The sequence below is a fragment of the Apium graveolens genome, chromosome 10, assembly GCF_009905375.1.
Source record: "Apium graveolens cultivar Ventura chromosome 10, ASM990537v1, whole genome shotgun sequence".
Classification (NCBI taxonomy): Eukaryota; Viridiplantae; Streptophyta; class Magnoliopsida; order Apiales; family Apiaceae; genus Apium; species Apium graveolens.
In genome coordinates this window covers 120,025,335-120,053,213 of record NC_133656.1, presented here as the reverse complement: position 1 = coordinate 120,053,213, position 27,879 = coordinate 120,025,335, and the positions used below count along the sequence as shown (strand labels likewise).

Here is a 27,879-nt window from a genome sequence, read left to right as displayed (position 1 = left end):
AAGGAAGAAGTTTCTTCATGAAGTGAAGTGGTACATGTGGTATGAGCCATTTTGTTTCGTCAAGGAGCTAACCAAATCATCAGGAGATATATTCCGTACAACAAAATGGAGGGTATCTTGAGAGACTGTCATTCGACTATTTACGGAGGCCACTATGGTGGAGAAAAGACAACAGCTCGTATCCTTCAAGCGGGATTCTTCTGGCCTACACTGTTTAAGGATGCACATCAGTTTGTTTTGAAGTGTGATCGTTGTCAGCGTGTTGGTAATATGTCAAAGAAGAATGAGATGCCTCTTAATATGCTTCTTGAGGTTGAGGTCTTCGATGTTTGGGGAATTAACTTCATTTGGCCATTTGTCTCATCTTGCAATAATCAATATATCTTGCTGGTGGTCTATTATGTGTCAAAATGGGTCGAAGTTAAAGCTTTGCCGACAAATGATGCGAAGGTAGTGCTTAACTTTCTTCACAAGCACATATTCACAAGATTTGGAACTCCAAGAGGCATAATCAGTGACGAGAGATCATATTTCTACAATCGCAAGTTCACTACTATGATGCAGAGATATAATGTGAATCATCGCATTACTACAGCCTACCATCCTCAGACTAATGGTCAAGTTGAGGTGTCTAACATAGAGATCAAGTGTATTCTAGAGAAAGTTGTATGTCCATCAAGAAATGATTGGTCTTTGAAGCTGTATGAAGTTGTTTGGGCGTATCGAACAACATATAAGACTACGCTAGGCATGTCACTATTTCAGCTGGTTTATGGTAAATGATGTCATTTTCCTGTGAAGTTAGAGCACAAAGCATATTTGGTCTTAAGGAACTTGAACCTTGTTATGGATGCAGCTAGGAAGAAAATAATGCTTCAATTGAATGAACTCGACGATTTCCGACTTCAAGTGTATGAGAATAACAAAACGTACAAGGAGAAAGTCAAGATGTGGCGCCCTCCAAACCCGGGTCAGAAGTTCGGGCTCTACACACACACCTTAATTATAACCTGCTTATAACAATAATAAAGATAATAATAATATGCAGTGACCCTACTTACCAACTACCATGGATCGCAACAGGTTAAAGTATGCACACAAGCCAAACACATCTACTTATATTACAAACCGTTCAAATCCCAACCATTCAAACTCAAACTGAGTATTAAACATTATTACAAACTTTTACAAACTTAATTTATTCCAAAAGAAGCCTGCTAGCTTAACTCAATCAACCTGAACCTCTAGCTCTCGCGCTGGACTGGGGATCCTCGCTACCAACTTGTTCCTTTTTAACTGGAAAGAATATAAACAACATCGCACAAATGAGCTAACTAGTTCAGCAAGTCACAATGACAAAACTGAGAATAATGATCATCAGGTAAACATGGTTATGATATCAAGTGAACAATGAATTATAATTTAGAATTTGATATTATACTTTTATTTTAAAAACCAAGGTTAGGCTGCTGCTCAGTCACGCACTAACCCCGAGCAAAGCACACAGCATTGCTCTAACTACTGGATCCAAGGCACACATTGGCCTAACTTGACCATTATATGGTCTGACCACGAATCTGGTCCACAATTTTATAAAAACAATCTAATTCTAGCATAATAACAGAATAAGCAACAATAAACAATACACAGGTTCATTAACAACATTGGATGTTTCATAATGAAATGGTTTCAGAGTTCATGAGGATCGATATGGCATTTTCAAAGCTTAGATGTTGGGTAATGAAAGAATGGGATAACAAAGGAATCAGTGTTTCAAGGTTTCAAGGATTTTGCCTTTCGAAGCATAGGATACAATGGTTTGAGTGTGTGGGTAATTCGATTCAGTGTTCGGTATTTAATTTGTATGTATTTGTGGAGTAGTATCGTATACTTGAGGTTCGTCTTTGGGTATGCAATAATCAATGGCTTAGAAAGAATAGGGTTTACGGCTCAAGAACAATAACTAAAATCAGGGTTTGGGTTTCAATGCTACAAAGCACTTGCAATATCAACAGGACTACCAAGTACTACAATATCTCGAGAAAGTTCAGAACACTTGCCTGGTATTAGCTTACTACACTGCACTCGCTTCCAATCACAATCGTCTTATTCCTCAACTACCTGTTTCCCTTTCCTACGTCTTGCCTCTTCTGCTCACATATCATAAGCATCTATCAATATTTAACTCATATGATTCTATTCAACGCATACTTCTATTTACCCGTCGTTTCACCCAAATCCGATTAACGGATTGAAAGTTACGCAATGAACAAGTAAATATCGAATATACAGATCGAAAGTCAGCCAACAAGTCACGTATAACACATAATACGTCACATAATCAATGATATATCATTTATAAAGAAGTTTCGGGTCATAAATAGGCTTTCTGGTATTTAAAATGATTTTTAAAACATTTTTCGGAATTAAAACGGGTCGTTGGATCAATTTTGAAGTAACGAACAGGGTTCGGTTGGCCAATTCTGGCTTCAAAACAATTTTATAATAATTATCAAGCCTTGGAAATAATTTAGAATAATATTTTAAAGCTCGAAACTATTTTTTGGAATTTTAAAATCACTTTTAAATAATTAAATCTAATTAAATACTTAATTAAAATCAATTAATAATTAATTAAATCAATTAATCAATTAATTTTCAAATTAATTGACCAATTAATCAATTAAAAATTAACTGAAATTAATTAACTAATTAATTCAGATTTATTTTTGAATTACAAATAATTTTCGGAATTAAAATAATAATTTTTTAGAATTTTCAGAAATTAAAACGATTTTTAATAATAAAAATAAATAGGAAATATGATTTTTAAGTATTTTTAAAATAGGAATCCAACTTTTGCAAACTCTGGAAAGTTCAGGGACCGAACTTCATCGTTTTCAAAAGTTGGGGTACTAAACTGCAATTTTCCAGCTCTTCGCCGGAAAATAGTCGGGTTCGCCGGAGAACTCAACTCCGGCATCCTTCCACCGCCACAAACTCCAGATTTAATCTACAATTCACCAGGAATCTAACCATACCATCAAATCAACCTAACAATCCCTGAGTTGGCCGGAATTTGGCCAAGAAGTTCGCGGGTTTCCGGCGAGCTCGCCGTAAACTTCAAAACACAAATCCCTTCTCTACAGACCTCGTTCATTCATGAAACTTATACGACTGGATTGCAAATTTCACAGAGAACACAACCCACTATACCACAACGTCTATCTATTCCAAAATAAAAACCCTCAAATTTCAATTAAGAACACTCATACGGGTTATAAGCCCTAATTTTAAAATTCGAAAATCAAACTCAATTTTGAACATGTTATTGAACTCCAAATCAGACGTATAATATATCAAAATCATCAGGAAAACAAGCTCTACAACATTCAATCATCAAATCACACAAACAATCATCCGACCAAAAATTCATATTTTTAATAAAATAAATTCGAAAATAAATAAAAATATAGAAAATAAACCTTGATTTCTGCAGTAAAACGAAGCTCAGAATCTGGTAGAACACTTCAAATCCTTCGTTTTGGTTATTCAAGCTTTGAAAACAGAGATCGGTAACGCCTTCGTTTTGCTGTTTGATTCTTAGAACAGTTTATGAAATTAGGGTTTTTCTCTGAAAAATTATATAGTTATCTGTCTGCAAATGATTTTGATACGAAATAAAATACGGTAAAAGGATATTTATATTTACGGAAAATTAGTATCCCGTTGGATCATTCCGGACATAAAACGGTACGTTTATTTAAAAAAACTGATCCAAACGGTATCGGTTTTCGGGATAATTATCCAAATCAGTACAATTTGTACTGCGGTCTTGGTCTCAGCGCCTGGTTACACATATTACGAGGTGATAATTGGGATAGTTTAATAAAAATCTCCCGTTTATCAAAAATACGGGTTTTATTGATTTACCGAAACGAATATTGTATCGAAAATGTGGCGCCGAGACCCGCGCAGAACAAACCGTACGCCGGATCGAAAAAGTCAAAACATGGAAAATGCTCGGAATATTACAATTAGGTTAGGAAGGAGTTCTCGGAAGAGTTTCGGGTTCCAAAAACGTAACAACGGATGACGTCGGTTGGTTCCCGTTAAAGATTTTAGAAATTTCATATGATTATTATAAATTCATAAATCATCATAAAAGTAATTAGGAAGATATGACAATTATCTATATTTTATTTTGGACATATAAAAATTAAAATACTCAATTAATATTATTTTTGAATATCCAAATACAAATAACACTTAACAATTTAATTCACAGAATAGATATTGAACACATATAATAATTATTTAATAGCAAAATAATTACATGATATATCCCGGATATTACACAAGAGGTGGCATGATAGGGGTCTAGTGCTCAAAACATTTGTGCCAGGACAAGTCCTTTTGTTCAACTCCCGTCTCTATCTTTTTCCTGGGAAATTGAAGTCGATATGGTCAGGGCCGTTTGTTGTCAAAACTGTGTTTCCACATCGAGCGGTGGAAATTTTTGAGAATGATCCAGGCCAAGCATTCAAGGTGAATGTAAAGCGTTTGAAGCATTACTTTAGAAATATGGCAAACCGTGAGGTTGTTAGTGCCGTTTTATTGTCAACTTGATCTCTGAATTCTATGTTAAGCTAGCGACGTAAACCAAGCGCTTCTTGGGAGGCAACCCAAGCTTATGTACATTAGTAGAAGATATAAGGAAGAAAAACCCAAAGAAAACACAAAAAAAAAATCAGAAAAACAAAAAAAAATAGGGTATTTTCTATGGAAGCACGGCGCACCCTCGCTGTCTGGCGGGGCGGCCGTGCTGTCTGGCGGGGCGGCCGCACTGAGATTGCAGAAGCACGGCGCGCCTGTGCTGGGAATTGGGGCGGTCGCGCTGTATCAACAGAAACACGGCGCGCCTGTGCTGGGAATTGGGGCGGTCGCGCTGTATCAACAGAAACACGGCACGCCCGCGCTGCCTGGCGGGGCGGCTGGGCGGACCCCCTGGAGATGAAAAACAAGAATAGGAAGCCGAAAAATCAAAATAAAAACAACATCCCAGCTGATTTTAACTCCTCCCACTACCATAATTCCTTCTCTTAATCAATTCGAAACATCCCATTACCCCCACCAACCCCACAATCATATCCCACTTCTAATTCTTATTATCTATATATACACCCACTTACATACATCCATCTCCATCACTTTTATTCTCTAAAAACCCTAATTCTCTATACACATCTCTCTTTTCTCACTTTATCAATTTCAATGGCACCCAAGAGAGCTCGCACCCAAGTTAACAGCAACATTAACCTCGCCACCACTGATTCTTCGAGTGTTGGGGGTACGAGACCTAGGTTTGCTGCTCTAGAGGCTGGAGTGGAGTACAAAAGGCTGTTATCGAAGCCGATAGTGAAGGAGAGGGGTTTTCTACCATCGGGTAAGGATGGTAAGCTTTTGGAGATGATTCTAGAGATGGGTTGGGTTTCTTTTTGTGAGGCACCCGCGGCTGTGCCTATGAGTGTCGTTCGCGAGTTCTATACGAATGCGAAGGTGGATAAGAATGGGTACTCGGTGGTTCGTGGTTTGACTGTGGAATATACTCCGGAGGCTATCCGGAGGGTGATCAACCAGCCCGAGAGATAGCCAGCTGAGGAGGATTGGGTGACTAAGACCGGGGATGAATTTGATTTGGACTTAATTGTTGCTACTCTGTGTGTCCCGAACACTCACTGGAAGTTCAAGAGGGGATTGAACGAGTATGCCACTTTCCCTGCCTCATACATGAACAGGTTCGCTCGTGCTTGGAATTCTTTCATTTATGCGAACATCATGCCTTCTTCTCATGTACATGATGTTACTGTGGATCGTGCAAAGTTGTTGTGGGGGATTTTATAGGGGATCGTGCAAAGTTGTTGTGGGGGATTTTATATGGGGATTATGTGGATCTTAGTTCCATTATTTATCAGGGTATTCTGAAGTTCTTGTGTGGGAGCACTACGAGGTCTATTCCTTATGCTTCGATTGTGACGAAGCTTTGTGTGGCGGTGGGAGTTCATTGGCCCGCACACGAGCAACTTCGGTTACTGAGTGCCCCCACTGACAGTTTGACGATCTTGAGCATACATCACTACACCATATATGACCTCTAGCAACACCCCAAAAAAAGTGTAAAAATGGCCAAAAAGTGTTACCTAAAGCAAAAAATAGGGCTATGGTTACACTTTTTGAAATTTTAGTGGTGTTGGATTTGCTCGTGCTACAATAGGGGTCTAAGATAACACTTTTGGAATCTGTGGTAACACACGTAAAGATGTAACAATAGACCCCCTATGGTTACACATTAGGTTTCTATGGTGACACTATTCATGTGTAACCACAGTTCTGTTGCAACACCCCTGAACCTTTAGTAACACCAATAAAAATGTTGCATTAAACTCTTTTGTAACACCATTTTTTCTATTGTAACACTATATGGTAAAACAATTATATTCTTTTGGTAACATCTTTAGAGCTTATTGTAACACTTTCTTTATAAACATCCTGGTCTCTGTTGTTACACTTTTACATTTATTGTAACATTTTTTCCTGTTTTAGCCAACATTAAAATATCAATTGGTTTTGTTAATTTTCAAGATGTAAACAAAATATAAAACAACTTGCAAGATTAAAACCTAAATGCATACTAACTGAACTTGATAACTGTTGGCAAAAGCACAAGTCCGGCAATCCAACAAATTTAAAGTTCCAGCTCCCAACAAACAAAAATAACCAAATTCCAAGTACTAGTTTAACTAATCCAGATAAAAAGTCTAACCGCCACAAGCACCAATTAGTTACTAATATGCATAAAGTTCCCAGAAGATTATGCGTTTACTTAAATTAAATAGAGTTTGTTTAAGAAACATGTTGATCAAACATCAGTATTGTCATCTTCTCCACTGGAGTCGCCATAATCATGATTACCACTGGAGTCGCCTTCATTTCCACCTGATTCACCACCAGATTCATCATTTCCACCAGAGTCGCCATCTCCTGTGTTAGTACCATTTCCACTGGAGTTGCCCTCGTCAAATACTTTCAGTTCTGGATTCTTCTCCGCTAACTTTCTCATTGTCTCTTGAATTTTTCTGTCAAATTTCTCTTCCATCTCTCTTTCTAACTGAGCACGGATCTTTGCTGTAAGTTGCGCCTCGTACTGGTCATCCTGAAAAGCTGAAGCAGAAGACTTTCCCTTAACATCTTTTTTCTTACAAACCCTGCCAACAAGAAAGGACGGGCCGTGTTCCTTGCTACCATAAACAAGCTTATTCGCAGCTTCAACATCTCCTCCGGTTTTGAGAATCTTGCCAATGTCATCCTGTGCACATAAACTTTTAAATCTAAGTATCGTTGCCCCAGTCACGTTTATGCAAAATATTACGGCCAAGCAAATGTGAAACTCAGTGCCTTAACCAACAATTCAGTGCCTTAACCAACAAGTCAGTTCAAAATATTACGGCCAAGCAGTCGAATATTAACCAACAATTCAGTGCCTTAATCGCTTAAATAAATTTTTTTACCACAACAATTCACAAACATGCACTTTACTTACATAACCTTTTTATTTATTTATCTTTAAATACATGTAGTATAATCCCGTCCCAATTATGTTGCAATAACGTTAATTAGTCACCAGACCAATATATATCCACATTTCAAAGGGCTTAACCAAAATTAAAATCTTTACTTACAATTTTTTTCAAAACCGCCTCAGCGGGGACCTTGTACTCACGCTTGGGGTTCCGTTTGCGGGTTTCTATAAAAAGGTGAGCATCAGATATCGGCGCTGGAGGTTCCTCATCAGTATTCTCAGAATCAACCGGATTCGAAGGTTCCACCGCCTCCTTTTCAAGTACCTTGCATAAATAATGACATAGATAATGTAAAAGCATACCAGAATTACAAAATAAAATACATGTTAGAGCATTTTATTACCATTTTGTTTCAAATTTGGGCGAAACTCCTAGGACCGGTAGTATGTGTGTCTTCAACCTTGCTTCGCGCTTTTCTATTTTTTTCAGCCTTTTCCTACAAAAAATGATTAAAAACATATTGCATTAACAATGACTGTTGGTTGATCAGTCAAATAATTTAACCAACATTATTAACAACAATATTATTACCTGCACTTTCTCATCAGCCCAATAATTTAAAAGTATCTTGAAGTCAGCAAGAGGAATTTCTCTAGGCCTATTTTTCAATCTCTCTTCATCTGATGCATAAGCAGTGTAATGGGTAGCCTTGACGCGACTTTTGTACGTCCTAAACTGGTCAGCCATTCCTCTAAATACCCACTTCTTACAATGTTCAGGAACAACGTATTTATCCTAAGGAAAATATACAATTCTTAAATTAAATTCTTACAAATTAATATTTATGAACTACTTCAAAAATACAACAAATGATTATATAAATTACCTTGATATACTCCCACATGAGTTCTTTGTTAGAAACTTTAGTCCAACTAACACAAGTTAGTGAGACATAATCCCTTACCATTGTCCCTAGAAAGTGGCTGAACTCAGATAATAACTTGTCATCAGTTGATATAGGTTGGAACTTGTTGTTCACTGTAATCACTTTTTTCTCCTTTCTTGTATGGACATGATCCATTCTTGTCTTTCCCCTCTTCCTTTTTTTCTCAGTCAACTCTTGAGGCGCATCTGTCCAACCAAACGATACATAAATCTAATGTACTTGGTGTAAAATTAAAATAGAAATTGATATGTAAGAAGAAAACAAGAAAACCAGTAGTTTGTGTTTGCAAATTCTCCGGCTGGGATTGTGACTGGATAGTCTTAATTTCCTCTTGAGCTTTTTGACATTTTCTGAGAACGTTGTATGCTTCCATTGAACCAGGAGTTGCAGTTTTCAGCTGCCTCGACTTTTCTCCAAGAGGAACTGGTGATTCTTCATTTTCTAAAAGAGAAATTACCACGTGTATATAAATATTTCAACTACTTAGCAATATTTTTCTATTTTTTTTATTTTTCCCAATTATTTTCCTAAAATAATTAACCTACAATATTGTAGTCTTGGAATCAAGATTTAATACAATGTTTTTAAAAAACTAAAGACAAAAAAATAATAATACCTCAGCAGCAACTGAACCACCAACTACGTTCTTCTCAGGAACATTTGCAATTTTATTAGCGCGGGAACGAGTTCTTGGGCCAGCTCCGACCTTAGGTATATGCACCTTTTTTTATCTCTAAAAATGTAGAAGTCAGCTAATGAGCAGGTGACTATAATAAATTATACGATGCTAGAAGAATTAGAAATAAAGCAAGAATTTCTACCTTTGATGTGACAATGTCAGCTTCATCATTTTCTGGTCCGACCTCTGGATTTGGAAAACATGATTCACTTCCACTTCGAGCACTCAGTAGCTTTTTATTTTTCTGCTGAGGGTTCTTTTTAAACATGTCAGTTGCCATCTGCTTTAGTCTGAGTTCATCATCCTTTTTCTGAAGTTCCGCAACATTGTCTATTGTATCTTCTGCAGGTATTTCCCATCTCCTCAAATATTCTCCCAACCCTATCAGCTCACTATTGTCCTTTGTCTCCACCTCCTTCTCTATTTCCACCACCTTCTCTGTTTCTACCAACATCTCTGTTTCTACCACCTTCCCTGTTTCTACATCCTCCAGCAGAGCTTTTGACCTTGTTCCCCCTTTTTGTAGCACTTGGAACAACACTCGGAATAGTAGAACTAAATTATAGTTTCTTTCTTGAAGTTAACCTTCGTTCCTTTTCATCAGTGATGTCTTTCAAGGTCACAAATTTACGTTGTTCTGCATTATTCTCTACAATACATGCTCTTGGCCTTACAATCATAAACGGCTACATCTGCGCCATTGGGGCTATTCTTTTGTCAACAATGCAGTCAACAAAAAAATTCACTTCTGAACTATTACTTTCATGAATATACCGAAACATGCTGCTATCATCTCTTATCAATGTCTAGCCACCTCCCTTCCCTTTTTTGACATATACTCCCCCAATTTCATCATACTTGAGATCTTCTTTAATCCAATCCATGAGTACAGAATATGAAAATCTGTCAGCATCCGTGTCATATGTGACATGTGAGCCACCGTTGTATTTAGTCCTTTTGAAATCTCCGGTATGGTGCAAGTGGATGGTATATCTTGAATCAGTCATTCTATAAAAATATAAAGACATGTTAGAGATATTAAAAAACTACAATAATCTGAAACTACCAGGTAACAAGGTGGAGAGAAATAAAAACTACAATAATGTAAATTTAAAAAATGATCTAAAACTACCATGTTACATATATAAAACAGGTTAACCAACTACATGCATAGAAAATAAAGCCACACAATATACAGATTATTCAAAGCCGGCTACAAATGCAATAATTTCAACTCAAACCAAGTATAGCAGCTACTTCATCTTACATTTCTAATTTTAATCTAAATATTATCTTTAACACTTACATTTAATAAACTAAACCAAATTAAACAGACTCTAGAATTCAAGGCATAAAATGAATATTTATCATATACTCACCGTCTGTAATTCAAGCCAAATTAAATTGTTGTTAAAGTTTAATTATAGTTTTTTATTTTTATATAATTTATCTACCCTTTCCTTTTAAATAATTAATTCAAACACTTAGGCCTTAAGCAATAACAAAGAACATCTGACTTAATCATTCGCTCCATCTGGAACTTCCTTTGTAATTTCCTTCGCAGGGACATCATTTCTGAACCATGTAACTTCATTTTCATGATTTTCTATTATGGTACGAAAGCTAGTGTCATGTGAAAACTTCCCAAACATGTCATCTTCAATTGTATTTCCAACGCCTATTTCCGAAAACTCTAATGATATCCTCTTAATAGGATAATAAAAATTCTTTTCAACAGGATCTTCAATATAAAAAACCTGTTGCACTTGAGTTGACATAACGAAAGAATCATGCTTTTGACAAACTCGGTTAAAGTTAACTCGAGTAAAACCAAATGAATCTTTATCATCTTGGTACCAGGTGCACCTAAACAGGACAACATTAAATGAACCCCAGTAGTCAACTTCAAATATCTCTTCAATCGATCCATAGTAACCTACATCCCCAACTATTGGATTTTAATCCTTCGAACTTGCGAAGCTAGTTGTCAAGGCTGTCAAATACACTCCACTATTTTGCATTATACATTTATGATCTCTTTCTCTTGTATGGAACCTAAATCCATTTACGGCATAACCACTAAACTGCTTAGCTGATCGTCTTGGACCCTTTGCTAATGATGCCACTTCCCTCGAAACTTTGACTTTTTTACCAACTTCATCCTTGAACCAGTCACAAATTTCATCAGCGTGTATTATTTCCTTTTTATACCGTTTAGAATTTTCATTGTTGGCCATTAATTCATGGTGCTTCCTACAATTATAGACAAGTATGCTAAGTTAATATACATAAAGGCATTAATTTTTATTTACTTGACTGTAGAATATTAAACTAGGACTTACTCAATTAGGTCCTCAACCTCCTTGTCATTATAGTTAAATAATACATATCGGTGAGCTGTGATTTACGTATCTTTCCCTTCTTTGTTCTTCCTTGAGCCGATAGAGTACCCTTCAGTCTCTGCACCAGGAATTTCAAATTGATTCGATGATGTAGTTTGACCATCATTTAGAAATCTTGAGCAGAACGTCAAACACTCATCTGCCAAGTACCGCTCTGCAATCGATCTCTCTGGTTTACTCTTATTGCGAATGTATCGTATTAATACTCCTAGGTATCTCTCAATCGAATACATCCATCTTTGATGGACTGGTCCACCATATTCGATTTCCTTGCATAATTGTACAGGTAGGTGAACCATTATGTCAAAGAACGGATCCGGAAAAATCATTTCAAGCTGACAAAGTATTTCGACAATCTCCTGCTGCAACCTTTTTAAATCACCTACCTCAATCACTTTCGCACATATATCTCTCAAAAAATTTCCAAGTCTGATTAAAGGTGTGGCGCCCTCCAAACCCGGGTCAGAATTATGGAGTCCACACACACACCTTAATTATAACCTGCTTATAACAATAATAAAGATAATAATAATATGTAGTGACCCTACTTACCAACTACCATGGATCGCAACAGGTTAAAGTATGCACACAAACCAAACACATCTACTTATATTATAAACCGTTCAAATCCCAACCATTCAAACTCAAACTGAGTATTAAATATTATTACAAACTTTTACAAACTTAAATAATTCCAAAAGAAGCCTGCTAGCTTAACTCGATCAACCTGAACCCCTAGCTCTCACGCTGGACTGGGGATCCTCACTACCAGCTTGTTCCTTTTTAACTGGAAAGAATATAAACAACATCGCACAAATGAGCTAACTAGATCAGCAAGTCACAATGACAAAACTGAGAATACTGATCATTAGGTAAATATGGTTATGATATCAAGTGAACAATGAATTATGATTTAGAATTGGATATTATACTTTTATTTTAAAAACCAAGGTTAGGCTGCTGATCAGTGACGCACTAACCCCGAGCAAAGCACACAGCATTGCTCTAACTACTGGATCCAAGGCACACATTGGCCTAACTTGACCATTATAAGGTCTGACCATGAATCTGGTCCACAATTTTATAAAAACAATCCAATGCTAGCATAATAACAGAATAAGCAACAATGAACAATACACAGATTCATTAACAACATTGGATGTTTCATAATGAAATGGTTTCAGAGTTCATGAGGATCAATATGGCATTTTCAAAGCTTAGCTGTTGGGTAATGAAAGAATTGGATAACAAAGGAATCAGTGTTTCAAGATTTCAAGGATTTTGCCTTTCAAAGCATAGGATATAATGGTTTGAGTGTGTGGGTAATTCAATTCAGTGTTCGGTATTTAGTTTGTATGTATTTGTGGAGTGGTATCGTATACTTGAGGTTCGTCTTTGGGTATGCAATAATCAATGGCTTAGAAAGAATAGGGTTTACGGCTCAAGAACAATAACTAGAATCAGGGTTTGGGTTTCAGTGCTTCAAAGCACTTACAATATCAACAGGACTACCAAGTACTACAATATCTCGAGAAAGTTCAGAACACTTGCCTGGTATTAGCTTACTATACTGTACTGGCTTACAATCTCAACCGCCTTACTCCTCAACTACCTGTTTCCCTTTCCTACGTCTTGCCTCTTCTGCTCACATATCATAAGCATCTATCAATATTCAACTCATATGATTCTATTCAACACATAATTCTATCTACCCTTCGTTTTACCCAAATCCGATTAACGGATTGAAAGTTATGCAATGATCAAGTAAATATCGAATATACAGACCGACAGTCAACCAACAAGTCATATATAACACATAATACGTCACATAATCAATGATATATCATTTATAAAGAAATTTCGGGTCATAAATAGGCTTTCTAGTATTTAAAATGATTTTTAAAACATTTTTCGGAATTAAAACGGGTCCTTGGATCAATTTCAGGGTAATAAACAGTGTTCGGTTGGCCAATTCTGGCTTCGAAACAATTTTATAATAATTATCGAGCGTTGGAAATAATTTAGAATAATATTTTAAAACTCGAAACTATTTTTCGGAATTTTTAAATCATTTTTAAATTATTAAATCTAATTAAATAATTAATTAAAATCAATTAATAATTAATTAAATCAATTAATCAATTAATTTTCGAATTAATTGACCAATTAATTAATTAAAAATTAACTGAAATTAATTAACTAATTAATTCAGATTTATTTTTGAATTAAAAATAATTTTCGGAATTAAAAGAATAATTTTTAGAATTTTCAGAAATTAAAAACGAATTTTTATAATAACAATAAATAGGAAATATGATTTTTGAATATTTTTAAAACAGGAATCCTAAATTTGCAAAGTCTGGAAACTTCAGGGACCAAACTGCATCGTCCCCAAAGGTTCAGGTATCAAACTGCAATTTTACACCCCCGTCGCCGGAAAATGCAGGGGTGGCCGGAGAACACGATTCCGGCCTCCTCACCTTACCACAAGCTCCAGATCAAATCTACAAATTACCAGGAACACAACCATGCAATCAAAACAACCTAACAATCCCTGAGTTGGCCGGAATTTGGCCGTGAAGTTTGCCAGTTTCCGGCGAACTTCGAAAATATTCAAAACACAACTCCCTTCTCTACAGACCTCGTTGATTCATGAAACTTATACGACTGAATTGCAAATTTCACAGAGAACACAACCCACTATACCACAACATCTATCTATTCCAGAATAAGAAACCCCCAAATTTCAATTAAGAACATTCATACGGGTTATAAACCCTAATTTTAAAATTCGAAAATTAAACTCAATTTTGAACATGTTATTGAACTCCAAATCAGACGTATAATATATCAAAATCATCAGGAAAACAAGCTCTACAACATGCAATCATCAAATCACACAAACAATCATCCGAACAAAAATTCATATTTTTAATAAAATAAATTCGAAAATAAATAAAAATATAGAAAATAAACCTTGATTTCTGCAGTAAAACGAAGCTCAGAATCTGGTAGAACACTTCAAATCCTTCGTTTTGGTTACTCAAGCTTTGAAAACAGAGATCGGTAACGCCTTCGTTTTGCTGTTCGATTCTTAGAACAGTTTATGAAATTAGAGTTTTTCTCTGGAAAATTATATAGTTATCTGTCTGCAAATGATTTTGATACGAAATAAAATACGGAAAAAGGCTATTTATATTTACGGAAAATTAGTATCCCGTTGGATCATTCCGGATATAAAATGGTACGTTTATTTATAAAAACTGATCCAAACGGTATCGGTTTTCGGGATAATTATCCAAACCAGTACAATTTGTACTGCGGTCTTGGTCTCAGCGCCTGGTTACACGTATTACGAGGTGATAATTGGGATAGTTTAATAAAAAGCTCCCGTTTATCGAAAATACAGGTTTTATTGATTTACCGAAATGAATATTGTATCGAAAATATGGCGTCGAGACCCGCGCAGAACAAACCGTCGCCGGATCGAAAAAGTCAAAATATGGAAAATGCTCGGAATATTACAATTAGGTTAGGAAGGAGTTCTCGGAAGAGTTTCGGGTTCCAAAAACGTAATAACGGATGACGTCGGTTGGTTCCCGTTTTTATAAAATAGATTTTAAATACCCGGAAAAAGATTTTAGAAATTTCATATGATTCTTATAAATTCATAAATCATCATAAAAATAATTAGGAAGATATGATAATTATCTATATTTTATTGTGGACATATAAAAATTAAAATACTCAATTAATATTATTTTTGAATATCCAAATACATATAACACTTAACAATTTAATTCACAGAATAGATACTGAACACATATAATATATCCCGGATATTACATCCTTCCCTCCTTAAAAGGGTTCTGTCCTCAGAATCTCCTAAGAAAACAAATGAGGGTACTTTTCTCTCATATCACTTTCTAACTCCCAGGTTGACTCTTCAACCTTTGGGTTTCTGCACAATACTCTTACTAACTTTACCACTTTATTTCTCAATACTTTCTCTCTCTCCTCAAGAATCTTTATCGGACTCTATACATATGACAAATCTGCCTGAAGCTCTATTGGCTCATATTCTATTACATGTTTGGAGTCTGGATTGTACTTCTTAAGCATTGATACGTGAAAAACATTATGAATATGCTCCATGTGCGGTGGTAACGCCAACTCGTAAGCTACTTTGTCAACGCGCTTTAGGATCTCAAAAGGTCCGACATATCTTGGACTTAGCTTTCCTTTCTTCCCAAACCTCGTTAGTCCTTTCATCAGTAATACCAAGCTTCCCTCTTCAAACTCCATGTCTTTCCTTTGCTGGTCTGCATATTTCCACTGACGATTTTGTGCGGTTAACAATCTCTTCTGGATAATTTCAACAATTTCCTTTATCTGCTGTACCAATTCAGGTCCAAGTATCTTGCGTTCTCCTACTTCGTCCCAATATACTGGAGATCTACATTTACGTCCATAAAGGGCTTCATAGGGTGGCATCCCAATGCTGGCGTGATAACTGTTGTTATAAGCAAACTCTACCAGAGGTAAATGCTCATCCCAACTTCCTTTGAAATCAATTACACAAACACGTAACATGTCCTCGATTGTCTGGATCATCCTTTCACTTTGGCCATCCGTCTGGAGGTGATAGGCCGTACTCATATTCAGTCTTGTTCCCAAACATTCTTGAAAACTTTTCCAAAATCTTGAATTAAATCTTGGAACTCGATCAGATACGATAGACACAGGAACTCCATGACGAACTATGATTTCCTTTAGGTACATAAGGACCAACTTGTCATGCAAAAATCTTTTATTTATAGGTAGAAAATGAGCTGACTTTGTAAGTCTATCCACTATAACCCAAATGGCATCATGATTAGCCCTTGTCTTTGGTAATCCAACTATGAAATCTATGGCAATATGTTCCCACTTCCACTCTGGAATTTCCAATGGTTGTAACAATCCACTTGGTCTCTGATGCTCTACTTTAACTCTCTGACAGGTATAACATTTGTTAACCCATTCCGCAATTTCCCTCTTCATATCTGGCCACCAATAATTTTCTTTAAATCCCTGTACATTTTGGTACTCCCTGGATGGATGGAATATCTTGAACTATGTGCCTCTTGTAAAATTTCATTCTTTAACTCCGTCACCGGTGGAATCCAAATTCTAGATGAAAACCTCATAATACCTTGATCATCCTTTTGTGTGCATAATTCTTCACCTACCAAACGATTTATATCCTGATCCATTACATCTTCTTGTCCTTTCTTTATTTTCTCCAACAACTCCGGCTGGAAAGTCATACTGTACACTTTTGCTTCCTCAGGCTTGTAAACTCTAATCCCCAATTCTAATTTCTGAAATTCCTTATATATCTCTTCAGGTACTGATAGCACATTCAACCTTTCCTTTCGACTTAACGCGTCTGCTACAACGTTCGCTTTACCGGGATGATAATTAATCGAGCAATCATAATCTTTGATCAATTTTAACCATCTCCTTTGCCTCATATTAAGTTTCCTTCTGGGTGAATATATACTTCAAACTTTTGTGATCTGTATAAATCTCACACTTTTCTCCATAAAGGTAATGTCTCCAAATCTTCAAAGCAAACACTATGGCTGCTAGTTCCAAATCATGAGTAGGATACTTCTGTTCATGTGGTTTCAATTGCCTTGACGCATACGCAATCACCTTGTCGTGCTGCATTAGAACACATCCTAATCCTTTGTGAGAAGCATCGCAATAAATTACGAAATTCCCTTGATCGTCTGGAAGTGACAAAACAGGTGTCGTGATTAATCTTCGCTTTAACTCCTGAAAACTCTCTTCGCACTTGTCATTCCATATAAACTTTTCATTCTTTCGTGTAAGCTTTGTTAATGGTATTGCAATCCTTGAGAAATTCTGAACGAACCGACGATAATATCCCGCCAATCCTAAGAAACTTCTTACCTCGGTGGGTGTTCTTGGTCTCTCCCAATTCGTAATTGCCTCAATCTTTTCCGGGTCCACTTTGATCCCTCCATTACTGACTATGTGTCCTAAGAACTGAACTTCCTGTAGCCAAAACTTACACTTCGAGAATTTAGCATATAACTTCTTTTTCCTTAAAATCTCCAAAACTATTCTCAAATGTTCCGCTTGATCCTCTTCTGTCTTTGAATAAATTAAAATATCGTCTATAAACACAATAACGAACTTGTCCAAATATTCCTTAAAAATTCTGTTCATCAGGTCCAAAAATGCTGTCGGGGCGTTGGTCAACCCAAAAGACATTACTAAAAATTCATAAGGTCCATACCCTGTTCGGAAAGCTATCTTTGGTATATCTTCTTGTTTGATCTTCAGTTGATGATATCCCGATCTTAAATCAATTTTGGAGAAATACTTGGCTCCTTTCAATTGGTCAAACAAATTGTCAATTCTAGGTAACGGATACTTGTTCTTGATTGTAAGCTTATTGAGTTCTCTATAGTCGATGCACAGTCTCATGCTTCCATCTTTGTTCTTGACAAATAATACCGGTGCACCCCACGGGGACACACTGGGACTGATTACTCCTTTCTCTAACAGCTCTTGCAATTGATTCGCTAGCTTTTTAATCTCAACGGGCGCCATTCTATATGGGGCCTTGGATATTGGTTCTATTCCAGGTGCTAAGTCGATTGCAAATTCAATTTCTCTATCTGGAGGAAGTCCTGGTAACTCGTCGGGAAACACGTTTGGAAATTCATTCACTACTGGAATATCTTCAGGTTTAGCTGGCTCTTGACTTCTGTCGATCACATATGCTACAAAATGCTCGCATCCTTGCCGTAATAAATTCTTAGCTTGAATCATTATTAAGAACTTCTTTACTTGCTTCTGGCCCTTGAACATTACTATCCTTTCGTCTGGCGTTTTCACCATTACCTTCTTACTTCGACAATCTATCTGGGCATCATACTTAGATAACCAATCCATCCCTAATATAACGTCAAATTCTCCTAACTTAAATGGTATCAAATCTACACAAAACTTACTACCAGAGATCTCAATCTCACAATTCCCACAAACTTGATTAACAGATATACGTTCTTGATTTGCTAATTCCACAGTCATTATTTCATTTAAATACTCAACTGGACAATTTAACTTACTAACAAAATCTTGTGAAACAAATGATCGAGTTGCTCCCGAATCTATTAACATTTTGGCACATAAAGAATTCACATTAAGTGTACCTGCCACGACATCTGTATCCTGGATAGCATCCTTCACAGACATGTCAAAAACTCTAGCCCTTGGGGTCTCATTCACTGCTGGGGTATATCCCATAATCCTCAATGCATTACTGACTGGGGCTGGTGTCTTGCAATCCTTGGCCATATGTCCTGGCTTTCCACATTTGAAGCACGTAAATCCAATGGCTGGAACCTTTATTACGGGATTCCGAATAGGCTGATCCTTATTTGCTGGCTCTCTTGCTGGCTGATTTCGGCACTCCCTCGAATAGTACCCTTTCTGGTTGCATTTGAAACATACCACATTTAACTTATTACAAACTCCTCCATGCTTCTTTCCACATACTTGACAATCTGGAAAAGTTAATCTCAACTGATTCTGCTAATTCGCATTACCTGGACGGTTGCCCTGGCCTCCGTCGCCTGCATTCTGTCTCTTAAAATTAAAATTCCTTCCTGGCTGAAACTTGCCCTTCTTAAAATTTGGAAACTTCCCTGGTTGTGACTGGCCTTCATTCCCTTCAAATTTCCTTTTCTTACTTTCCTTCTCCTTCTGTGATATCTCACTTTCTGTTTCCGTGATCATGGCCTTTTGTACAACTCCTGCATAAGTCTCCAATTCAAAAATAGCTACCTTCCCTCTGATCCATGGTTTCAAGCCTTGTTGGAATCTCTTAGCTTTCTTCCTGTCGGTATCTACATACGACGGCACATACCTTGACAATTCCTCAAACTTACTTTCATAATCTGCCACTGACATGTTCCCTTGCTTTAATTCTAAAAACTTCAGCTCCATCTGATCCTGGACAAACTGAGGAAAATACTTTTCTAAAAATAATTCCTTAAACCTCTCCCAAGTAATAACATCTGTACCTTCTAATGTCTTCACCATCTTCCACCAATAGGTGGCCTCATTCTTCAGATAGTAACTTGTAAACTCAATTTTCTGTTTTTCCTTTACTTTCACTAAGGCAAATGCCTTCTCTATTTCCTTTAATCAAACATTTGCTTCAATCGGCTCTAAGGAACCCTTGAATTCTGGTGAGTTTATCGCCTGAAAAGTTTTGAAGGTTACCTGGGAATTGGTCTGTCTTTGTTGTTGTTGTGCCAGGTGAACTGTTTGTTGAGCCAAGATTTGAAGAATCTGGGCTAGTGCTGGGTCCATGGGTCCTGGGTTCACATTTGGATTTATATCATCTTGGTTGTTATTGTTGTTGGTTTCTTCATTCTGGGTGTTGGTGCGGGTATTTCTTCTAGGAGGCATTTTTCTGTAAAGAATCAAACTTATTTAGATTTTAAACCAAATTCTTTGCAGAAAAGAAAAGTTTTGTAAAATAAAAATATCTCCTTAATGAAAATAGTTATAACTAAGTAAATTGCATGCTTCTTTACAGAATATAAACAGTTATGAAAAACAGGGTACATGGTATCACAGGGGTATAACTGGTGCAATAAATAAGGTAAAGTAAAACAGGTGCAATAAAGTAAATGACAGTAATGGAAAGGAAAAGGTACTGTTATATATAGATCAAAAGTTTTGGGTAGTACAAGCGTAAAGACGCTTCAAAAGTAAAAGCAAAAGGGTACAACAACCTACTCACTAGTCAACATAGCTAGTCTATAAATACAACTCAAAAGCTTACTGATACATACTACACACTACTGTACATACTCTATAACCACAACAACACTGCTCCGCATCTCTATTTCTGGATCTCTGACTCAGCTCCAAGGAAACTCTGGTCCTGCCATCCTCTCAAAGTCCTCCATCACCTCAGTTGCCCAGCTTATCAGTGTATCAGGACCTCTGCCAAGTAGTGTAGCTCCATGTAGCCTAGCCTCAAGAACCCTCCGTGTCACATGAATATCCTCTCGAAGCTCCCTCACACCATGATCAACATCTGTAGTCCTGATGATATGCTGTAACTCTCTGATCTGAGCCAACAAGGAATCACGCTCCAATAGAAGAGCCTCATACCGGTAATAAGGAACTGGGGGCAATGTGGACTGAAATGGGGCACTCGCAACTGAATGCCCAGTGGAATCTGAATCAGCTGGTGGGGGTCCTCTAATAGGTGGCCTCATGCCTGGGGGTGGAATAGCCTGCAGTGGTACGGGCTGCAACACAGGTGGAGGTAGAATAGCCAATGCTGGTGGAAGAACAGGACGTGGATCCGATGATGGCGCTCCAACTGAAGACTCTGAGTGATCAGCTGATACGGGAATAAAAGAGTCGGTCATAGCTGCTATCTGAAATCATATCGCAATATAAGAATCTCGAACCACGACGCGAATTATACTAATACCGGTTATACCGAATCACTCAACCTCTCGACGTTCTATCTTTCTATTCCTTACTTCTAATCCTAACCCTCTACCCATTCTCGTCAACCTAGGCTTGTGTCAGTGACTTATAACATGTAGCTCTGATACCAAACCTGTGGCGCCCTCCAAACCCGGGTCAGAAGTTTGGGGTCCACACACACACCTTACTTATAACCTGCTTATAACAATAATAAAGATAATAATATGCAGTGACCCTACTTACCAACTACCATGGATCGCAACAGGTTAAAGTATGCACACAAGCCAAACACATCTACTTATATTACAAACCGTTCAAATCCCAACCATTCAAACTCAAACTGAGTATTAAACATTATTACAAACTTTTACAAACTTAAATTATTCCAAAAGAAGCCTGCTAGCTTAACTCGATCAACCTGAACCCCTAGCTCTCGCGCTGGACTGGGGATCCTCGCTACTAACTTGTTCCTTTTTAACTGGAATGAATATAAACAACATCGCACAAATGAGCTAACTAGCTCAGCAAGTCACAATGACAAAACTGAGAATAATGATCATCAGGTAAATATGGTTATGATATCAAGTGAATAATGAATTATGATTTAGAATTGGATATTATACTTTTATTTTAAAAACCAAGGTTAGGCTGCTGATCAGTCACGCACTAACCCCGAGCAAAGCACACAGCATTGCTCTAACTACTGGATCCAAGGCACACATTGGCCTAACTTGACCATTATATGGTCTGACCACGAATCTGGTCCACAATTTTATAAAAACAATCCAATTCTAGCATAATAACAGAATAAGCAACAATAAACAATACACAGATTCATTAACAGCATTGGATGTTTCATAATGAAATGGTTTCAGAGTTCATGAGGATCAATATGGCATTTTCAAAGCTTAGCTGTTGGGTAATGAAAGGATTGGATAACAAAGGAATCAGTGTTTCAAAGTTTCAAGGATTTTTCCTTTCAAAGCATAGGATATAATGGTTTGAGTGTGTGGGTAATTCGATTCAGTGTTCGGTATTTAGTTTGTATGTATTTGTGGAGTAGTATCGTATACTTGAGGTTCGTCTTTGGGTATGCAATAATCAATGGCTTAGAAAGAATAGGGCTTACGGCTCAAGAACAATAACTAGAATCAGGGTTTGGGTTTCAGTGCTTCAAAGCACTTGCAATATCAACAGGACTACCAAGTACTACAATATCTCGAGAAAGTTCAGAACACTTGCCTGGTATTAGCTTACTATACTGTATTGGCTTCCAATCTCAACCGCCTTACTCCTCAACTACCTGTTTCCCTTTCCTACATCTTTCCTCTTCTGCTCGCATATCATAAGCATCTATCAATATTCAACTCATATGATTCTATTCAACACATACTTATATCTACCCTTCATTTTACCCAAATCCGATTAACGGATTGAAAGTTATGCAATGATCAAGTAAATATCGAATATACAGACCGACAGTCAACCGACAAGTCATATATAACACATAATACGTCACATAATCAATGATATATCATTTTTAAAGAAATTTTGGGTCATAAATAGGCTTTCTGGTATTTAAAATGATTTTTAAAATATTTTTCGGAATTATAACGGGTCGTTGGATCAATTTTGGGGTAATACACTGGGTTCAGTTGGCCAATTCTGGCTTCGAAATAATTTTATAATAATTATCGAGCCTTGGAAATAATTTAGAATAATATTTTAAAACTCGAAACTATTTTTCGGAATTTTTAAATCATTTTTAAATAATTAAATCTAATTAAATAATTAATTAAAATCAATTAATAATTAATTAAATCAATTAATCAATTAATTTTTGAATTAATTGACCAATTAATCAATTAAAAATTAACTGAAATTAATTAACTAATTAATTCAGATTTATTTTTGAATTAAAAATAATTTTTGGAATTAAAATAATAATTTTTAGAATTTTCAGAAATTAAAAACAAATTTTAATAATAACAATAAATAGAAAATATGATTTTTGAATATTTTTAAAACAGGAATCCTAAATTTGCAAAGTCTGGAAACTTCAGGGACCAAACTGCATCGTCCCCAAAAGTTCAGGTATCAAACTGCAATTTTACACCCCCGTCGCCGGAAAATGCAGGGGTGGCCGGAGAACACGATTCCGGCCTCCTCACCTTACCACAAGCTCCAGATCACATCTATAAATTACCAGGAACACAACCATGCAATCAAAACAACCTAACAATCCCTGAGTTGGCCCGAATTTGGCCGTGAAGTTTGCCAGTTTCCGGCGAACTTCGAAAATATTCAAAACACAACTCCCTTCTCTACAGACCTCGTTGATTCATGAAACTTATACGACTGGATTGCAAATTTCACAGAGAACACAACCCACTATACCACAACATCTATCTATTCCAGAATAAGAAACCCCCAAATTTCAATTAAGAACATTCATACGGGTAATAAACCCTAATTTTAAAATTCGAAAATCAAACTCAATTTTGAACATGTTATTGAACTCCAAATCAGACGTATAATATATCAAAATCAATTGGAAAACAAGCTCTACAACATGCAATCATCAAATCTCACAAACAATCATCCAAACAAAAATTCATATTTTTAATAAAATAAATTCGAAAATAAATAAAAATATAGAAAATAAACCTTGATTTCTGCAGTAAAACGAAGCTCAGAATCTGGTAGAACACTTCAAATCCTTCGTTTTGGTTACTCAAGCTTTGAAAACAGAGATCGGTAACGCCTTCGTTTTGCTGTTTGATTCTTAAAACAGTTTATGAAATTAGAGTTTTTCTCTGGAAAATTATATAGTTATCTGTCTACAAATGATTTTGATACGAAATAAATTACGGAAAAAGGCTATTTATATTTACGGAAAATTAGTATCCCGTTGGATCATTCCGGATATAAAACGGTACGTTTATTTATAAAAACTGATCCAAACGGTATCGGTTTTCAGGATAATTATCCAAACCAGTACAATTTGTACTGCGGTCTTGGTCTCAGCGCCTGGTTACACGTATTACGAGGTGATAATTGGGATAGTTTAATAAAAAGCTCCCGTTTATCGAAAATACGGGTTTTATTGATTTACCGAAACGAATATTGTATCGAAAATGTGGCGCCGGGACCCGCGCAAAACAAACCGTACGCCGGATCGAAAAAGTCAAAACATAGAAAATGCTCGGAATATTATAATTGGGTTAGGAAGGAGTTCTCGGAAGAGTTTCGGGTTCCAAATACGTAACAACGGATGACGTCGGTTGGTTCCCGTTTTTATAAAATAGATTTTAAATACCCGGAAAAATATTTTAGAAATTTCATATGATTCTTATAAATTCATAAATCATCATAAAAATAATTAGGAAGATATGATAATTATCTATATTTTATTTTGGACATATAAAAATTAAAATACTCAATTAATATTATTTTTGAATATCCAAATACAGATAACACTTAACAATTTAATTCACAGAATGGATACTGAACACATATAATAATTATTTAATAGCAAAATTATTACACGATATATCCCGGATATTACAAAAGATATTGCGACCTCAGGCTTTAATGTTTTTTTGACTGCAATTTGTAATAAATATTGCATAAAAATATGTGCGTCATGACTCTTGTATCCCACAATTTTCCTATCTTGCACGCATCTGCTGATATTAGAACCAAACCCGTGTTGCAGCTTTGCATTTTGGAATACTGAACAGAATATATCCTTTTCTTTGTTGGTCAGGTCAAAGTTTGCTACCCTAATTACAGATTTTCCATCAGCAGTGGTGATAGGATGAAGGACCTTCCTTATACCAGATTTTTGCAAATCTAATCGAGCATTCATATGATCCTTTGTCTTGCCTCCCATATCTAACAATGTGCCTAGAACACTATCACAGATGTTCTTCTCGATGTGCATTACATCCAAGTTATGTCGAATTAAGTTGTCTCTCCAATAAGGTAAGTCGAAAAATATTGACCTCTTATTCCAAGGGTTAGTTTCGCAACTAACTTTCCGTTTACTGCCCTTTCCAAATGTGTTCACATAACCATCCAACAGAACTTCAATTTCCCTCCCATATAGCATTGTAGGAGTTTCTCCAGTCTCAACATCGCCATTGAATCGTCTCTTATCAGACCTCCACTTGTGGTTGGGGTCTAGGAATTTTCGATGATTCATATAGCAGACCTTCTTGCTATGTTTCAAATACTTCGACGACGTTTCATAATTACATATAGGACATGCTAATTTGCCTTTTGTGCTCCAACCCGACAACATTGCATAACACAATGGTCCACAAGACGCTTGCATGTAACATAAAGTTCTGATCCGTCAAAGAATCATAAGTTTCCACCCCTACATTCCATAACTCTTTCAATTCCGCGATCAACGGCTGCATGTAGACATCGATATTATTTCCGGGATCGTTGGGACCAGGTATTATTGTTGAGAGGATTAAATTTTCGGGTTTCATGTTCAACCAGGGTGGGAGGTTGTAGTTAACGATAACAATTGGCCATATACTGCGAGTGGAACTCATCTTGCCATATGGATTAAAGCCATCAGAAGCTACACCTAATCTGACATTCCTATATACTTCACTATACTTAGGATGATTTAACCAATTACTATCCTGATCAGTCATGTCTACATAAAAAGAAAACAATTATCAAATTTATAATACCGCTAAATTTCTATAATATTAGCACCACATTTATTGTTTTATATTTTATCCATTTATTATCATACATCTTTTATAGTTACACTAAATGAGTCCCTTAAAAACTTAATTAACATAACCAGCCCCTTAAAAGCTAATTAATTTATATACTAAAACTAGCATATATTTCTATTACATGATACCAATTATTTTAGACAGTGAATTCGTAATTATTTGAAACTGACCACTAACATTTATAAACAAGCATACACTTCAGAGTATTATTCATGTTACAAAATTATTAGTCGGCCCCTGCCTTATTATTTTCTCATCAGGGTCAGGGCAGTTATTCTTCAATCCACTTTAGTCGATGTTCACCAATAATGACTCCTTATTTTCTAATTAGCTAGTACATATAAGTCATTACTTTTTGTTTCATCTATTAAAGTTCTTACCAGGTTCATATATGGACCAAAATTAAAACTTTAATCTTATTTAATAAATTAAAAACACATTCGCTTTACCATTATTCACCCTGTCTTATAACAATCTGATCTGCCGAATCTATATAAGCACTGTGTTTATTTGGATTACCATATTAAAGTTTGTTAAACATTTTAATTACATACCTAATTACATACCTAATTTCCACTCGCAGCATATGGAAACATTAATTTAATTTACAAACCAACCTGTTGTAAACTACCTATAAGCAAACTCTAAATCAATTCGCAACTATGCAAAAAACTCAAAGATTCTACACTTATAAGCAAACTCTAAATCAATTCCGTAAATAAAACAAACAAGCGCAAATTCAAGCACTTATAAGCAAACTCTAAATTATTTTGAACTAATGATTCGAAGAACTAATATTCAGATAATGCATCTGAATATTACAGTGAAGAACAAAAATAACAAACCCAAATACAAACCAGGCAAAAATAATAACTACAGTGAAGAACAAGACAAGTAACAGGTTATTTGTTTTAAAACAAAACACAAACATACAAGAGAAGAAATAAGCAAAACACAACACATCATCACTTCACTAATATATATTATCTACAACACCCCTTGTATTCTAAAAAAAAAAGACAAGATGGATTTTGCATTATGTCGACCAGGAAAAATCACAAACCGACCAGGCAAAATCACAAATCGACCAGGAAAAGATGCATGCTTACAAAAAGAAAAAATAAGCAAATAAGAGAAGAAATTAGCTTTGAAAATAAGGGCATACAAGAGAAAATCAAACCCTAAATACCTAATTACAAGCAAATAAGAGAAGAAAATAAGGGCATACTTGAATAAACCCGATTGAAAAGCTCGATTGAAAAGAAAAGAAAGCTTTGAATCCTAAACCCGATTGAATAAACCCAATTTTCGACTGAGAAAAGAAAAGAAACCCTAAACCCGACTGATTAGCTCTGAACCCAACTGATTAGCTCTGAAAAGCTCAAACCCAACTGATTACCTCAAACCCTAATTCATCTTCAGCTCCAGTTATTGACGAGAGTGTTTGTGAGATGTGTTTGTGAAATGTGTTTGTGAGAGTTTTTGATTGAGATGTATTTGAGTCAGATGTGTTTTAGGATAAAATAAATGAGCGGGGTGTTATTTAGTTTTGGGCCGCCCAAAATTTTGGTCCAAAAAACTACCGCCTAAATGCTCTCTAAAGACTAAAAAAAGAACCACCTAAAATTTCAGTTCTATGGTAACATATTTTTTGATATCAATGGTTACAATTTTTTTATGTTAAATAGCGATTTGCTCCTGTCTATGGTAACACTTTCTCATCTCTACTGCAACGCAAAATCAAAATGTTAGCTTAGATCAATTTTGGGGGATATAAGGTAACATTTTTTCTTGTAACACCAAAAAAAGTGTTGGGAGAGGTCATATATGGTGTAGTGCATAAGTGGTTTGGTGGGAAGGCTGACGAGAAGAGCTCGGGGTACACCAATGATCACTTGACGGGTGGTCATCCAGCCGATCAGACTTATGCAGGTGGTTCGACTCAGGCACGCCGAGTAGTGTGGAGGCATAA

The 27,879-nt window shown here is 36.1% G+C and overlaps 1 protein-coding gene across 1 annotated transcript; it reads right to left on the bottom strand.

Moving 5' to 3' along the window:
* Positions 1-10,722: 10,722 nt before the first annotated feature.
* Positions 10,723-25,450, bottom strand: LOC141690898 (uncharacterized). Its single transcript, XM_074495656.1, has 4 exons — positions 24,713-25,450; positions 11,614-11,876; positions 11,261-11,458; positions 10,723-11,071 (listed from the first exon to the last, which is right to left on the bottom strand). The coding sequence occupies exons 1-4, from the start codon at positions 25,448-25,450 to the stop codon at positions 10,723-10,725; spliced, it is 1,548 nt and encodes a 515-aa protein (XP_074351757.1).
* Positions 25,451-27,879: the final 2,429 nt, after the last annotated feature.

Coding starts and splice junctions, on each gene's coding strand:
- LOC141690898 (XM_074495656.1), bottom strand. CDS start 25,450: ATGTTGTCGGGTTGGAGCACAAAAGGCAAATTAGCATGTCCTATATGT. Junction 11,877..24,712: donor CTGAGGTCGCAATATCTTTT/GTAATATCCGGG, acceptor CAATTATGCAAG/GAAATCGAATATGGTGGACC. Junction 11,459..11,613: donor AACAAAGAAGGGAAAGATAC/GTAAATCACAGC, acceptor CTATAATTGTAG/GAAGCACCATGAATTAATGG.